Source organism: Festucalex cinctus, chromosome 5, assembly GCF_051991245.1.
Source record: "Festucalex cinctus isolate MCC-2025b chromosome 5, RoL_Fcin_1.0, whole genome shotgun sequence".
Taxonomy (NCBI): domain Eukaryota; kingdom Metazoa; phylum Chordata; class Actinopteri; order Syngnathiformes; family Syngnathidae; genus Festucalex; species Festucalex cinctus.
The window spans coordinates 9,459,070-9,476,298 of NC_135415.1; the positions used below are offsets into that span (position 1 = coordinate 9,459,070).

The window sequence follows — 17,229 nt, forward strand, 5'->3', positions numbered from 1 at the left end:
CATCTATTTAAATACAAATTGTGTCGGACATGAACTTATCACATGTACGCAGGAAAAACAATTTTTCCTGATTCATTTGTCAGAAAGAGGCATGAAAGGAGACAACATGCAGGTCCAACAATGGCAGAACACAAAGAAAACACACAGAAGATGTCCGTGTATGCGTGTGCGTCAACAGAGGGCACAGAGTAACCTCCACTCACCAGAGTCATTATCACATTCTGACCACCAGGAGAGGGAGGGGAAAAAAGACAAGTCATGGATACATCAATACAATCTACCCAGCACACACGCGCGCACACAAATACATTATGGTTGTGCGTTGCAGTCAGGTAAAACTGCACCGCAATGTACTGAGAGGGTTAAGCAGATTTTTTTTTTTTTACTATTCATTTTTTTTTTGTGCAATGTCTTGATAGTTGTTAATAGAGGGCGCTATGGCTCTGCTACGCAATATACCATGATCACCACATTAATTTCCTTGAAATAACATAAAAAAATATATATATATACCAATAGTAAAATAAACCTATGTTAAAGTTTTATTAAAGTGTGTGTTAAAACAGTTTAACTTAACTGAAATCCTGCGTCGCATTGTGGCCAAAATTACAATCTTGGTGGTTTAATGAGCTTTTTTTTTTCTTGTGCAACGCAAAAGTTAGTTGGCATGCCTCCTATTGCTTCTTCTTGGTTATCATCACCTTCTTCTTTGTTGTGTTTGAAGCATTTCTGCCGGTAGTAGTCATGGCAACCAACTTTCGCATTGCACAACAATAACAACAAAGATTTAAAAGGTGTGTTTATCCGTTGCTGTTTCTAAACACAACATTCAAAACTGACGCTAGAGGAAGTTGGTGACAGCAGCCAATCAGGAACGAGCATGAAAGCAGACCACCAATCAGGAGTGGGCGTTTGCACAGTGAAATTTGCATATGCCACTCATCGTTGTTTGCCTCCATTACTTGAAGAAAAACATTGAGTCTCCACCCAGAAACGTCCCTGATAGGCCAATTAATCCACCAGGATTATAATTTGGCTACAATGCGACGCAGGATTACATTATAATTATATATTTTATTATTTACCTCAAACATGAACATGATGAACATGAAGACAATAAGATATCACGTCTACTTTATTTACTCTCTTGACATTTTCATACCTTCATCCAGAGCATCCGAGGCCTCCGCTTCTCTCTTCCTCCTCACGGCTCTTTGTTTCTCTTCTAATCTTTGCTTCTCCGAATTGGCTTCATCCCATCGACCGTCTTCCATCAGCCTCTGATCTGGTCTCAGGCGGCTGTCGGTCACACCGACTCCATCCTCCGGCTCGTTCAGGGTCAGCGCCAGCGCTGAGAAGTAGTACATGTTCTCTGCGTTCTCTCTGGGTGGAAAATGGAAAGGAAAGTTGAATTTCTCACCAAAAGTGAACATTTCATGACAGCTGCGAGCTTAACGAAGCTCATGAGACATGCCCTTACGGGAGAGGATACTTCTTCCATAAAAGTTTGGGGGACAACGTCTGGTAGATGGTCTTCTGCTTGCCATCGGAGCCGCTGCCACCTCGGCTGCTCTGAATGATCTTAGCACTCTCGATTTTCTCGTCCCACGTGCCAGACAGGATGTAATGAGCCTGACCAACACTGTCAGCCACCACTCCTGTCACCTGCAAAGATGAAAAAAAAATCCATAAATACAATTCAATTTTATTTCATTCCTTAAAAAAGATAAATAAAAAGGGACATAAGTAAAATATATTATCCGCCCCTGATCAACAATGACAACAAAATAATCAACACAAAATAAATGGCAGCTAGCCGGTCAAGACGCTTTCAATGTAACAATTCTATAAAATAATTGTGTTATATGTATTTTTCCAGTAATTGAGTTTTTGTCAAGTTAAAAAAAAATAAAAAATATATATATATATATATATATATATATATATAGAGCCTATCACAACTGGCTTTGGGCAGGAGGCGGGGTACACCCTCTGGACTGGTTGCCAGCCAATCGCAGGGCACACAGAGACGAACAACCATCTATGCTCACAAGCACACCTAGGGACAATTTGGAGCACCCAATTAACCTGCCATGCATGTCTTTGGAATGTGGGAGGAGACCCGAGTACCCGGAGAAGACCCACGCGGGCACGGGGAGAACATGCAAACTCCACCCAGGAAGGCCGGAGCCTGGACTCGAACCGGAGTCCTCAGAACTGAGAGGCGGACATGCTAACCACTCACCACCATTCTGCCCTACTTGTAATACATTATATATGTTTTTCCCAACATAAAATAAAGTGGTCGATGTCACTTTGGAAGTGTATAAATATCAGGGAAGAGTAACACATGTAAAGCAAGTTATGGAATGAGATCAATTAAATTGAATTGAATTACACTCAACCAGACTTTTATTAGGTATTATCTACTAAGTTTCAATGCATAAGCTGCATCAAAAGTCTGCCTATAGTCTAAAATGACAACATATGTACGACAGTTATTTTCAAAATCCAAATTAAGCTGTCAGTATTCTCCAGCAGGTGTCAGCCTCACATAAAGTTCACCACTGTCGTAATAGTGTTGTCAGCATCTTGTCTCCCCTTTCCTCCCATCGGCCCACTTTTCCATTTGGTAGCATTGCAAGGCTCACTAAGCTGTTCTGTCTTCTCCTGTCCTGCACTACTTGCTACTTGTTGCATTCCTGTCTCACAGGGAGCAGCACTGCATTTCATTTACAGGCTACTGTGTAAAGTTGAAGTGGTTATAAACTGTGTTTTTCAGCTATTGTTCTGTTTGTTTGTTTTTTATTCATTTTGGATCTGTGCCCTCACAAACCTTGTTCTGCCAGAGTACATTCCCAATAAACATCGCAATACAAACAACCACTATGGGAGTATTTTCAACTCCCCTGCTGCACATAAAAACGGTTCCAGCATGAAAAAGGCATAGAGATCCACCATTCTGCATGACTAAGCAGCGAAACAGGACAGGTTTAAAAAGAAAAAAGAAAAAGTGGTGTCAGCAAAGAAAGCAAAAAGGAGGATTTACCTTCCGAGGAACTTCCCTGGAGAAATAACTGTAGGGAGAAAATTTAAGTTGGCAGGTCTCTTTGGTCCTGTGATTCACTATCTCAATGTCCCCTGACTGCACACACACACACACACACACACACACACACACACACACACACACACACACACACGTGCACAAATGACACAGTTGTAAGCCAATACAATACACAGAGGATAACTATGAATACATGGAACTCTCTCTTATTTCATACACAGAATTCACAACAGAAATAATGAGTTCCCATGTGATAACAGCAGGCGACTAAACTAAAGGTAACATGATTGTTCGGGTTTTGGATCGTGTGGATGAATGGCAATGGACGAGGAGTGCTTGTAAACAAGACCTGGTCAATCCACAGCTTGCCCACGATGATGTTGTGCACCGTGGACGTGACCTTTCTCCACACGTAGTGGTTGCCGCTAGAGTGGAATTGCAGATGAATTGCACCTGCAGATATAAAATGACATCATCAAGCTATTTTACAATGATCATGTTTTACTTACAAATCAAAATATAACTGCTCTTAATTCCATATCTTATGTTTCTGTCAAAAGTGTCCCAAAGCAAACCTGATTTATTTTCCTTATCGACTGGCTAGCAAAGTGAGTAGGAGGCAGATGGAGCAGCTTGCAGCTCATGCACAATTTAGTAATTAAATCTATGCTGTTTGTAAGACTAAGCATTTACTTGAATTGAGGATATTCCGGCCATCAAGAAATAAATGTCTTACCCAGAGGCATTATGGAGAGGTATTTTCCACGAAACTTGCTGGCAATTGTAATTTCCTGCCACAAGGTCCAGCCTCGTTGGGAAATCACATGATGTGCAGCTGCAGGGGGGTGATGGCTCACCTTACCAGAATGGACATAAACTTCCAGTAAATTACAATTCGGCACACAAAATATTCAGTTTGCGTCCGTAAACTACATGTATCTCAATCATCGAGTAATCATTTGGAGCGATTTTTCTTTTTAATTCCTCTGATTTCATTATATCATATCAACAGTACTTGTTCACTGATTTCTGTAGTCATTCATGAAAGAAGAATGATTATCTTCTGTGTTTAAGCAAAATAATACATTTGCAAACATCTGTTTTTACTTTGCAAAATAATGACCAAACCGGTAACATAGTACAACATCAATCCCTGAACCTTTTTTTTTTAAATTACTATATGACTACAAAGTACGAAATAAACACCAAACACTGGTTAATAAACAGTAATCAAGGAAAATGATTTTGTAATACACTTTAATGAATAATTTAATGAATCCAATTAGTTGATTGAATAATCGATTGAATAATCAACAGATTAACAGATTCTAAAAATAATCGATAGTGACTACGGATGTAACGATATTGTGATATTGCGATATTAAAACTGCCACAATATATCATCATCATCATGTCACGATATGAAAAGCGGCACATCTGTTAAAAAAGTCAGGTTGAGTTCCATTTGTGCAGTTCTAGCACCTTCTGGTGGCTAGTTTTATAGTGCAATTAATTTTCACAAGGCATGTTTTGGCCCTTCTCTGTTTAAAATCCACGCTAATGGTCAGATGAAGAGGAACGTAATTTGCTTGTGAAGCGAGTCAATACGTGGAGGAACTCAATGTGTGCTTGCATTGGCACGTAAGTGCTTATTTTTTATTTCTAACATTCCTAATATTTTAATAATATTTTTCATTGCTGTATTGTACAAAAGCACAATATTGTGTGTGTGTGTCTTTTGATTTTTGTTTTTTAAATACGAGAATATTTTTTGTACAATATTGCGACCTTTTATCGTATTGCCTACCTCCCCACAATATCGTGATAATTATCGTATCATGATGTTTGGATATTGTTACTATTGTGACTAGGGATGTAACGATATCCAAACATCATGATACGATATCACGGTATAAAGTGCACAATATGATAATTATCAGGATATTGTGGTTCGGTTGGCGATATTTAACTAAGGTCACAATATTGTAAAAAAAAAAATATTGAGGCGCTTACATGTTAATGCACACAAACATTGAGCTCCTCCACATATTGACTCGGTTCACAGGCATATTATGTTCCCCTTCATCTGACAATTAGCTTAGATTTTAAACATAGAAGGGCCAAAACATCCCTACTGAAAATTAAATTGCAGTACAAAACTAGCCACCAGAGAGTGCTAGAATTGCACAAATGGAAATCAACCTGACTTTTTTAACAGATGTGTTCCTTTTAAATATCGTGAACATGACGACGACGATATTGTGGCAGTTTTAATATCACAATATCACGATATTGCCCTTATCGTTACATCCCTAAATGTTACATCCCTAATAGTGACTGCACTAATTTGTGTGATGCTGCGCTCGTACCTGCTCACACAGTGAGCGGTAGCCAAACTCCTCGAGGCGATCAAGCTCGTAGGTCTCCCCCAGAAGCGGGTTGAAGGGTTTGGCTGTCCGGTGGACAGTCGTGGAGTACGAAGAGACGGAGAAGGCAGCAACCAAACACATCTGCTCCAGCGAGGAGTCGCAGCGCGCTGCCTTATCCAGGAGCTCGTGATACTCCAAGTCTTCAGTCAGACGCTGCAGCATTGACAGAGGCTCATTGAAGTTGACCTGATGATGTAGAGGGCAATAAGGTGAACATAAATGACTTCAAAATTGTTCATGTTTCCAAACATGCGCACTTACAGGCATGGGAATTTTGGAGAGCTCCTTGCCAATGCAGTTCTTCATGATGCTCCACAAATTGAGCGAGTAGTTGGGCTTGTCAGGCACACGCGTCCGCCGTTGTCTGCGAGGCTGCAGCTCCTTCCCTGACACATCGTTATAGCTTGGAGACATCTGCGCACGTAAATGAAACAAGTCAACTTTGACAAGTAAAGCTTGACAGAAGAAAACAAATCAAGCAGTGAATGAGCAAACAAAAAGAAGCCGAATGGGAACCGAAGATAAATTGGTGAGCAAGAAGAAGCGGCAATAAGGGTGACGTGTGCAGACTTGCTAACTTGCTACTGCTCATTAAAATCATGTAAATGTTTATGAGAATGAAGCCTGATATGCAAAATCTTTGCATATGGAAAAACGGGTGCAAACTTGATCGCACATGCAAACCGATGTGGAAACCGAACTAGTAATTGCGTGCATCCAAAATTGTGTCCACCAAAGCTGCAATTGCCTCAAGAGTTATTTTGCTCGTATAGAGGAAATTTGGTATCTTTAAATAGCACATCAAAGAGCGCAACATTGCAACACATTGTCAATTTGCAATGCAGTTTCGGAACTTCTGAATAATCTAAGGGGTGACCAAACAAATGGTGGTTTTTACGCGGCTGTTGACCTCTCCAAAATGTTTGGATTAGAGCGTACACACAGTCAAGCAAGTCCTCATATGCGCGTGAATGTTGGTTGACTTGAGTGTGTAACAAGCAATGGGCCATATTGATAACATTTCAGCAATTCAAAATGTCACAGCTACGAAGTTAGACTCTTTGGGAAGAAAAGAGACTTACATGGTCGTCCTGGTTCCAGTCGTAGGAATTGCCTCCGCTTGCTCCACTCAAACTACTCTGAGATCGCCTGGAAAAGACACAACGAAGGCTCAATCCCATTGACAGGAGATTTGACAGCAACAAAGCACAAGCAACAAAAATGAGACAAAAATAGCATGTGGGAATGTCCAGACCTGTGCTGTGTGTTGTCAGTGGCAGTCACTGTGATAAATGCAGGGGAATCCTCCATGGCATCAAAATACTCGGTATCCTCATCTTCATCACTCGCCTCTCCTTTGAGCGGCCTCTCACTCCCTTCTATCAGAAGGATAAACAGTACTGTATGTACAGTATATATAAAAAGCAAACCAAACACACGCGTCACATGGTAACCTATATGCTTCTACTTAGTTCAGGAGTGAGCATGTAGGGGTGGGAATCTTTGACATGAGGCCGATTCGATATGTATCTCGATACACAGGTTACGATTTGATTGAAAAACGATTATCTTTCAGAACAGAACGGTTCGATACGGTTCGATTAAGTTTGGGAACGATACAATTTTCGATTCGATACGATTAATTTCAATCTTCAAAACTTATAGTGACATTTGTTGTTTGTAAACATTAATCTTAAAACACCACAAATTTTTACAGTATCTACAAATGTGTTAAAATGAACAACAACAATGTCTTCTATATTTTTATATTTTGAATCAATTATTTAAATGGACCGAATAAAGGGCTGGGCGATATGACTGAAAAATGTATCAGTTTAAATATTTATTAGTCGTTATTGACAGTTATAATTGTTTTTTGTTTTTTTATTCAAAATCAGGATCAGGAAAACAAAAGGCTGATAATTCAATTTGAAATATAAATATTTAACCTTTAAAAAGACACCAACACAATTAAACAGAATATGTGCACATTGTGAAGTATTTCAGAATCATAAATTTAAGACATGAAATAAACCTACCGTCCAGCCAAAAGAAATATGAAGCCACCTTATGGAACAATAAATCTATCAAACACATTTTAACCACTTAATATATCCAAAAATATTTCCAAAAGTGCCCTTCCCTTTTTATCAACAATTTTTGTTTTTCTTTGACATCACATTCATTTTTGGTTAATGTATGACATCTTTTTTGTTTTTTATCTGAGACACGATGATGACCACGGAATCACCACTGTTTATGTTTTGTTTTTTGGGCTGTCGTTCATTTTGAGTTTGATGACGTAATCGCGGGCACGTCTCAGTTCTCCTATCTGCTGCTCATGCTAGTTGTATACGTTGACAGGGAGCCACAAACTGAGAAATGAGATACTTGCAGTTTGCTTTTGGCATAGCTGCTGTGTTGGCTGTGGGACATACCTGTGTCGTTTGAATCCATGCATTGGATCGTCACGGGAGTTATTCTTTTTGGCTCGCGCGCAGTACCAACGCCGGCCCGGGACAGACAAGTGCACCGAGAGGACTCGATAGCCATGGGAAATACCGAGATGTACGGCACCGGCTTCTGCTAACTGTCTCCATTTGCATGTTGTCACTCGTTGTGCGCGACTGCGCGCGAGCGCGCGAGCGCGCGTGCCGTGTCGCGAGCACGGCGTTGACGGTAGGCGCCCCCCCCCCCCCCCAAAAAAAAGGTGCGTAACGTCTTTGCATTATGTTTACAACATCCGGGGAATGAAGCGTCTCTGAGCGCTACTTTGCTAGCTCTCTGTAAACACGGAATTAGCTTGAATGGTGATGCTACTGAAATGTAAACAAAACAAGTAGAGCACGGTGCAGAACTCTTGCTATTGTTATGAAAACCATAAAGCCTCGCTCGCAACCGATTCACAGCAACGCGATATCCGGTCCACAGCTTTACAAGCAATGTATCTAAGGATTCCTGGCGGATTTTTTATCGGTTGACAAGTCTGCTACCGATACGGCCGTTTAGCTCCCCTTGACGACCGATGGTTCGGTCGAATCGGTTTTTTGTCCCACCCCTATGAGCATGGCCACTAATTAAGATATAATCATCTTAGTCAAATTGGCAATGCTCCTACTGGTTAGAGACTGGATGATACATGCTTCTCTGGCAATTCTGTCTGCGCTGGTAAAGTACTTTTTTGGTATGTATAATCAGCATATCCAATTAAAATGTATTTATATGCATATTTTAAAAGGATTTTTTTTTTTTTTTTTTTATAAAAAAACTGTGAGGCATGATTTGTGAGAGGAACTATTATTTGGAATTGTTGGTGACAGAGTTATTATTAGAATATCATTAAACACAATGTTTGCTGAAATATTTTTACATTTCTGAAACTTTTGGATAATTAGGCTAACCTAAAATGACCCAAGGATATTATTGCTATTCCTGAGGGAGGGAAAAGTATCAAAAGAGTATAAATGAAGTATTGGCTTTGTTTGTTAGCATGATTAACAAAACAAAACAAAAAGATTGTTTCTGATATTTTAAACCCCCCAACCCCCCTGGGTCAAAATGACCCATGGCTAGTATACAGTACAGAGAAATAAATATATAACACATGGGTTGAAATGATTCGGACAATTCAAAAGACACTGTCGGGTCAAAGTTACCCAGCGGCATTATTATAGTTTCTGAGAAATAAAAAATGCACACATTAAAACAAGCAATGTATTTGGATTGCACATATTTCTGACATGTTTGGATGACCTCACAAATATTTTGATCCATAAATTACTATCATGAACGGATTGTCATGTTCCTTTTGTTGATAACAATTCACAAAAAATCTTTTTGAGGTAGTCACAAATATGGCTGGGTTTCGATTCAGATTTCCAAAATTGATTCGATTCGATTCAGAAGGGCCCGATTCGATTCGTTATTTGAAGGAAAAACACTCCCGAAGTCGATGCTAACTCCCCATTAGCATTTGCTAACATCCTGTTAGCGCTAGGCTAGCGATCTTTTAAAAACGAAGCGTGTTTTGTATTTTAAAAATAAAGTGGATGTAATTCTTAACGTTGTGTATTTAATTTTACAGTTAACTCCAACTGCAGTGTCATTAAACAGCTTAAAGGACGCTTAGGGACAACAGAATAACCAAAATAACATACGCTACCCATTTGCTAGTTGCTAATGCTACGCAAGTTTCTTTCACAGCGTCGGACACTTTGGCTTTCTTCGCTAACGTTTTAAGGGGAAAATAATCGTCCATTTAAGCTCAATTGGCCGATTGTTTTGGCTGATGTTTGAAGGCCAATAATCGGTCAATTATAATCACGGCCGATTAATCGGTTGGGCCCTGTTTGGCACATCAATTTACAGGGAAAAAAAACTGTATTAAAAGTATCGATTCATGGTTTTATGAATCGATATTGGGCTATGAAAAGGAATATCAATTCGATATTGATATATCGATATTTTAGACCCAGCCCTAGTCACAAAATATTGACACCATCTTATGTTCACAACAGAGTGACGTGATGAAACTCGGGATAACAATCAAATACAAACCATATGATGAGGTTTGTACATAATCGTGACACTGGATCCACCTGACGCTTATCGAGACAAGTGAAAAAGAAGCAGGTGACTGATGCTCACCCTTCTTGTTGGTCGGGGCGCTGGGCGTGCTGGATGAAAGTGTCGGCGCCGCTCTCCACGCTCGCTCCAGACTATTGTGCTGCTTGGCTAGCTGCTCGATGGTCTCCTCCAGGTGGGTACGCTGCTCTCGCTCATACTGCAGTGCCCGCTGCCACCTCCTACTGTGATTCTCAGCCAGGTCCAGGAAATCTCGACAAGCCTGGGGAAATCACAGGCGCAACAAATGCTATGACTTGCGGTCCGGTCCAAGTTTACTTCCAGTCCTCTTCATTGACAAAAGATGTCGGAGTCGAGATTCACGCAGGGAGAACACTTTTCGCTCTACATATCAGGTACATTAAAGGAATGATGCCTTTTTGGTTTCTGTTCATGTTACTCAGAATCAACAAAGTAAACAGAGTGAGTGATGAGCTACACTTTAACGCTGATTGCACGGCAGAGGACTTTTGAGTCAGGAGGGGGGGGGGGGGGGCTTCATTATTCCTGCTGTGCTCTGCTCTGACTGCTGAGCCAAAGAGGTTACTTCAGATCACACAGAAACGACTTGTCAGCATTTGTTGGCACTTTATCGTATGCCTGATGTTCCTGCCACGCAGTAAGCACAAATGTAAATCAAGCGGAACATTTTACAGCTGACAACATGCAAGAGGTGAATGTCATGTGACAGTCGTTAAACAGGAAGGGCCACTGGAAGAAGGCTCTGCCGTATTGCAACTCAGCATTTATGAATTGAATGAATTTGGAGGACTTTTCATTGTTGTTCTGCAGGATTGTGCAAATACAAGTAAACTGCATTGATGACGAAAATGTCTATTTAACATTATGTAAGATCTGGATGTATAAAAATAAAATAACAATTCAGGTGTCTCACCCTACAAAGTATACATGCAAAAGACAATTAGATATTCAATGAAAGACGCCAACAAAAATGTAGCAACAAATCGATAAACTCCAATTTGAACAAAATTTGGAAATGAGCTGGTTAAATTTTCCCATGTTTCTCCATTATAATACATTTTTGACATACTGTGGGCTAAAACAAATTGATTTCCATGTAAAAAAAAAAAAAAAAGCAAACAACAGAAACAATTTTGTTGAAAATGCAGACATCTGAAAATATTTCCCAATACAGACCTAAGCACCGTTCCCCCTTACCTTGAGTGGTCAAACATGAAGTGTCTCCACCACAACTACCGTCAATCAATTTAAACGCCAGAGATGAAGTTGCAGTTCATTTCCGCAGACGTGACTACGAAACCAACACTCATTTAAAAATCATACGCTAGTTCCACATTTTTACTGCTGAGTCGCCAGTCCAAGAGCAGCAGACTGCATGTGACATCCGGTGACGATGGACGACGAGGTTAATAAAGGCTAAAACCAGTCGGTCCCGGAACTGATGCTGCTGGTATGAAAATATGACACTCTTTTGACATTTAAAGACCCACTGAACTGGGAAGCACTCGTATCAGTCAGCAAGTGCACACGCGTGCCGTACATACACGCGCACATGCACGTGTGACATATGTGGGAAGTTACATCACACCTAAATGGATAAGAGTGACATCCATAGTCATACCAAAGAGATCACTGCCTGTCTACGGGCGTTGGCGCCATTTCTTGGAAGAGCACCCGCATGTCGGCATGGGGTCCCTGCATTCCGTAATCTAAGCCGTTTCCCCTTCAAGGGAGCCATTTAGATGTATGAAAGTAAAATGACCGCAGGGAGTTTGAGCTAGCACTGGCCACTTGTCAGGAGCACATTTTCGGTAAAGCTAATGGCATTATTATAACAATCCAGTTGGTTGAAATTTCCCTCGATGGTTGAAAAAAAAAAGAAAAAGAAAAAAAAAAGGAAAGGATGAGATTAAAAATCAATCAAAGGTTTTGGATATTAATATAGTCCATCCTGGAAATGATGTTGAGATCTGAGTACTTTCAGTCTAATCCCAGTAAATAAGAAATAAAAGTGACCACAGAATAATAAAAACACGAAAGAAGTATGACAGTCAACACACCTTGTGCAGTCGTCCGCTTGTCTGTTACTGCAACCCAGAAAAGCTGTGACACTCAGCAGTCAGGTCAGGGGGAGCTCAGTTTGAAAGAGAGAAGGTGGCTATTCCACACCCTCGCACACACCCACCATCATATTTAATGTCATTGCTTGTACACTTCAACACCCAACACTCATCCAGAAATTTGCAACTCTTGTTGTGCCGCTATTAGATCCAGCATGATTGGATCAATTATCCTACTTTACATTTTGTGTTGTGAGCAAGGTAACATTTTCACAAGATGTGCATACTGCTTATTATAAAGGCAAATCAGCAATATTTGGAATATAATTTAGACATATTTTAAACAAATTAAGCTTTAAACAAAAATTAAAATTTGTGTTACATGATACTGCTTCTCTAATGCTGCAGTTTATCTTTGTTTTATAATACAGTAAAGTAATCAGTACTGAATGAGCAAATGTGACAATCTGGCTGATTTAACTCAAATACCGTAAAAAAGAAAAAAAAAGTGTTAAATAAATTCTACATAATAGTGTTAAGTAAATTCAACATGATGAGGAGTGGAGTGTTAATTTTTATTTAAAAATATCAGGTAAATGCAACACAATTACTTTTGGTAAATTCACCACAACTATATAATGTAGTAGGGGTGTGAATTGCCTAGTACCTGACGATTCGATTCGTATCACGATTCACAGGTCACGATTCGATTCGATACCGATTAATCCCGATACGAATGGTCACGATTCGATACCGATTAATCCCGATACGAATTTATAAGTCGATTGTTGCGATTTTTTTCCATTCAAATTTAGAAAATACTATCAGTAAATTTGTACATGTACACTGTAAGATTTGTATGAATATATTTATCTAAAACTTGAGGCTTATAACCGTGAGCCACTGTACACAAACAGTTTGCAATCTGTTTCACATTTGAACAGCATTAAAATAAAAATATTAAGGCTTAATGTGCCGTTCATATAACATTCTTCCATGCTCAAGGTGTGAATCCTAAAAAAAAAAAAAAAAATCGATTCTGCCGATTATTGAATCGATTCGAGAATCGCGCGATGTAGTATCGCGATATATCGCCGAATCGATTTTTTTTTAACACCCCTATAATGTAGTATTAAATATTAGGGCTGTACGATATTGGAAAATCACACGATATGCGATATAGTTGCTGAATAAGCGATATCGATTATTATTGCGATATTTAATATGTACCTAAAGAAATTACATTTCTATTATCTATTGAAAGAATTAAAAAAATTTCATACGGAAAAACAATCAAACTCAATGTATTCTTAATTCATTGCAATTATATCTCGATAATGTTCAACTATTGGATGACAGTGCACATTTTAGCTAACGTCTGACCCAGTCAAATTCAGATAAAAGCATAAAATTCCATATGAATCTTATTGCATGTCTTTGCGATGTACATATTGCATGGGCCAATATCGTGATGTCGATATTTTTTTGCTATATTGTGCAGTCCTATTAAGAACATTAGCTAAATTTTAGTCATCCAACATTCATCCACTTCAAATGAAATAGTTGTGTGGGACCGGTTGACGTAACCATGATATTCAAATCTACTGATGTATTGCAGGGGTGCATTCAAAGAAATACATCAGTGGTGGGCAAGTTCAGTCCTCGAGTCCGCTATCCAGCCTGTTTTCCATGTCTCCCTCCTTCAGTGCAGCTGAATCAAATGATCAAGGGTGTATTTCACAAAGCAGGTTTAGTGAGAAACCCGGGTAAAGAAAACCTGAAAAGTGGGAAACTTGTTTCAGAAAGGGAGGTAACTGAAACCAGAGGATAAGAGGGAACTCTTGCCTGTTTTATAAATAGAGGTCATTTAAGCTCTCGGTCAGTTACCGTAGTAACATGGTCCATCAACCTAAACTGGTCGGTATAGCAGGTTTTCTACAAGGTGGTTTTAATAAAGACATGTTCAAATTTGAAGATTTTCGGTTGAAAGGGGCAAAAAAAAAATACAAAAGCAACACGGAAGCAGAGGGCGGCGCCGTGCTCGGCTTCCCCGTTGCCATGGTGACTCAACGAATCTATCTTCTATTAAAGTCCAGGTGAGACTACTCAGCGTTGATATAACTCACTGGAATCAGCTGGACTGGAACGGAAAACGCAGCGTTTCCTATCGGAGAGTATGTCAACTCGTTCTGGGTTTGTTGAACCTCCTTTGTGAAATACACCCCAGCTCATCGGCAAGCTTTGCAGAAGCCTGATAACGATCCTGATCATGAATCAGGTGCGTTAGCGGAGAGAAACATGGAAAACAGTTAGCGGCTCTCGGGGACCAAACTTGGTTATCCGGCAGTGAGCAGGGCTGCTGCGCCCTGGCATAGCTGTGATAATTACGCATTACATTACTTGAACAAAAGGTAATAGACCAATCAGAGGCCAGCATTTTATTGCTATGGCAACGTTCAATGGGATTGTTTCTGGAAAATCCTGCAAATTCCCGGGCTATTTTATGATACTGTATGTGGTGTAGTGGTGTGAAAGCTACTCCACAGATGTGATGCGCAGTTTTAATGACGGATGTCAATGTGATGGAGTTGGTCAGGATGCTCCACTGTGCATTTGTAGAAGTTGCTGAGCAGTTTGGGGGAATTACACTCTTTCTCATAACGCATTTTGATCACCTCTTGGCAAACTCACTCATCATGCGTGTGTTAGCGAGAGGCTACTCACATTGATCATAGCATTGGAAGTGATACGGAAGAGGGTGGCTCGCTCGTTGACTGCTTTGATCTTCTCTCCTCCTTCCACAGGAACTTTCAGGCCCTCAAGTTCACTGAGAGATCGTTGCAAGGCCGCCCCGTGCTTGGCAATCAAGTCATTACATGTGCTGAGGTCATCAAGCTTGCTGACTAGTATCTTTAAAGTTCCCTGAATCTCGCTGCGGTCCGATTGGGATGTCGGCTCTTCGTCTCCTGAGTCGTCTGGAAAACAAGATGGGAAATTTACTGAAAAATGGTTTTGATCGGATATTTTGTCTGCACAAAGCACAACCTCTGTACCACCGTACTTCCCGTTACTTTTTGCTGACTCTCCAACTTAGCATCTAAAAATCTTCAACCTTTATCATTGCTCAATAACCAGCACTGCTATACTTAAATACCATAAGTATACAGTACAGCTAACCATAGAAGCAATCCCAGTGTTTATTTCTTCACCAAGAAAATAATGTGTTCTCTGTCACACAATCAGCTGGGAGTGTAATTCATAAGATAGCGTCCTCTGATATACACTAACTAACCTTTAGCACCTTTAGCAGTTGTACATGTAAATCATGTCAGGGGCATTTGGAGTCACATAACTTGTGCATATGCACAAGGCTTTGCTGTAACGGCTGCCTTTCCCAGCGATAACATCTCATAAAAGAGGTTACTTGAGGTCAAACAGGGCATACAACAGGAATGCTGCAGTGTCAGCTTTGCATTAATACTCACCCACACACATCCGCACACGCGCATACACACACAAAATAAAATGGAAATCAAAGTTGCGTTACAAAGGGAAACACCCATATGCATTAACAATCAAATGTAATTATTTAGAGACCTTCTATCACAACTTTTTCTTACAATTTCAATTCCACAACTGAATATTTACACACAGTACAAGGAGAAATTAGCAGTGTCACATCCTTATTTCTTGTCCAATACAACTAAATTGCGAAACAGCATCTATCCAAGTTGACTACAGTAAGTTAAAGAAAGAATTAAATGCAGAGTTCTACAAAAACACACACAAAAACCTCCCTTATTCAGTACACTGATAAATATGCTAAATATGTACTGTGCCTGTTTAAAATCAATGTGCATTTGCATTTCTCCAGGACAACCCGTTTCTGTACAAAACATTGTGTTGCCCTGTTGAAGAAATTGATTGGGTAAGTCCGCTTTGGCTTGACATGCTGGTGTTTGAGCTCATAAATCCAAAAAGAAAAGCATGTGTGCTTGTGTGTTTTCATAAATGAAGATGACAAAACAAGACCATATGGCTGAATTTTAAAGGGGCATATTTTGGAAAAATTGCTTTTTAATCGCTTGCATACAAATAGTCGGGTCTCTGGAGTGCCAGCCTACCCATCAAATGTGAAAATCAAATACCCAAGTAAATTAATTTCCAATAACGCGTCCATGAGACATTCTGATTTGTGCCAGATTGTGACGCAAGTGTGTGGTTGACTTGCATAATAATAGCACCCCACACAATCTCTGCTCACGTATCCATGTCATACTTAACTGAAGCTGATCTCTCCACACTGTCATATGTAAGAACTGCTGTTCAAAGCATCTGAACTGATTGGTCAAGAGCAGCAGGTATACTGTAATGACAGGGTGAAGAAAGAAAGTAAAGGAAAGAGTAGGGGAATGTAAGAAAGGATTGGAGGAACAAAAAAAGATCTCACTGTGTCTGCATTCCCAAGCTTCCATTTTCATTGAGGTAACGAAAGTTCACCGAGAGAGTAGCAACATTCTCCGAGACAGCTGAGCTTCTGCCGCTGTCTAAGCTGTCAGGGATTCCACGCAGACATATTCTGCAGTACAGCTACACTGTCTAACTACATTATAAACAAGAATTTGCAAATCCTAAAAGTATAACACCATTATATATATATGTATAAAAAAATAATAATAATAAAAATAAGTTTAGAAGACTAAACTTGATTATGCGTGACAGCAACCGAGCAACTTTAAAGAGAAAATTGGGGAGGTTGGCTTGGTCTTGAAAATCCTTTCATGAGACCAAAACAAGACTAACCCCTAATTACATTTTCTTGGAATTAATGCTGGCATTTTGTGTGTCTTAAAGGCAAAGAGGAAGTAGCTGTTAGGATACCAAAATGGCATAATATTGTAATTGTAGTATGGGGAAATGTGAGCATTATTTAGATTGGAGAACAAGATTTTGTCTGGTTATGAATCACTGATATCAAGATGGAAATTTCTAAGTCACAATTTCATAGATTTCATATTTTTTTCACAAATCAATGCTATTGGTCATTCCTCACATGTGGGTGTTCGTT

The 17,229-nt window shown here is 39.7% G+C and overlaps 1 protein-coding gene and 1 long non-coding RNA gene across 8 annotated transcripts in view; one reads left to right on the forward strand and one right to left on the reverse strand.

Moving 5' to 3' along the window:
• osbp2b (oxysterol binding protein 2b) overlaps window positions 1–17,229 on the reverse strand; it is a 55,738-nt gene that overhangs the window by 6,049 nt on the left and 32,460 nt on the right. For 5 of the 7 annotated variants that reach the window (XM_077520839.1, XM_077520844.1, XM_077520842.1 and 2 more), the window contains 12 exons: window positions 14,886–15,136; window positions 10,144–10,342; window positions 6,752–6,875; window positions 6,579–6,645; window positions 5,758–5,910; window positions 5,437–5,682; window positions 3,804–3,924; window positions 3,417–3,520; window positions 3,050–3,145; window positions 1,481–1,665; window positions 1,163–1,383; window positions 204–221 (listed from right to left, as the gene is read on the reverse strand). In XM_077520839.1, coding sequence (XP_077376965.1) covers window positions 204–221; window positions 1,163–1,383; window positions 1,481–1,665; window positions 3,050–3,145; window positions 3,417–3,520; window positions 3,804–3,924; window positions 5,437–5,682; window positions 5,758–5,910; window positions 6,579–6,645; window positions 6,752–6,875; window positions 10,144–10,342; window positions 14,886–15,136 — 1,785 coding nt within the window. The remainder of the gene's footprint in view (window positions 1–203; window positions 222–1,162; window positions 1,384–1,480; window positions 1,666–3,049; window positions 3,146–3,416; window positions 3,521–3,803; window positions 3,925–5,436; window positions 5,683–5,757; window positions 5,911–6,578; window positions 6,646–6,751; window positions 6,876–10,143; window positions 10,343–14,885; window positions 15,137–17,229) is intronic. The other 2 variants (XM_077520840.1, XM_077520841.1) reach the window with 2 other exon arrangements.
• Window positions 8,222–16,257, forward strand: LOC144018565 (uncharacterized). The gene is made up of 4 exons (XR_013283468.1): window positions 8,222–8,680; window positions 10,014–10,255; window positions 10,318–10,475; window positions 14,966–16,257. It is a non-coding gene; the product is annotated as an uncharacterized LOC144018565 (long non-coding RNA).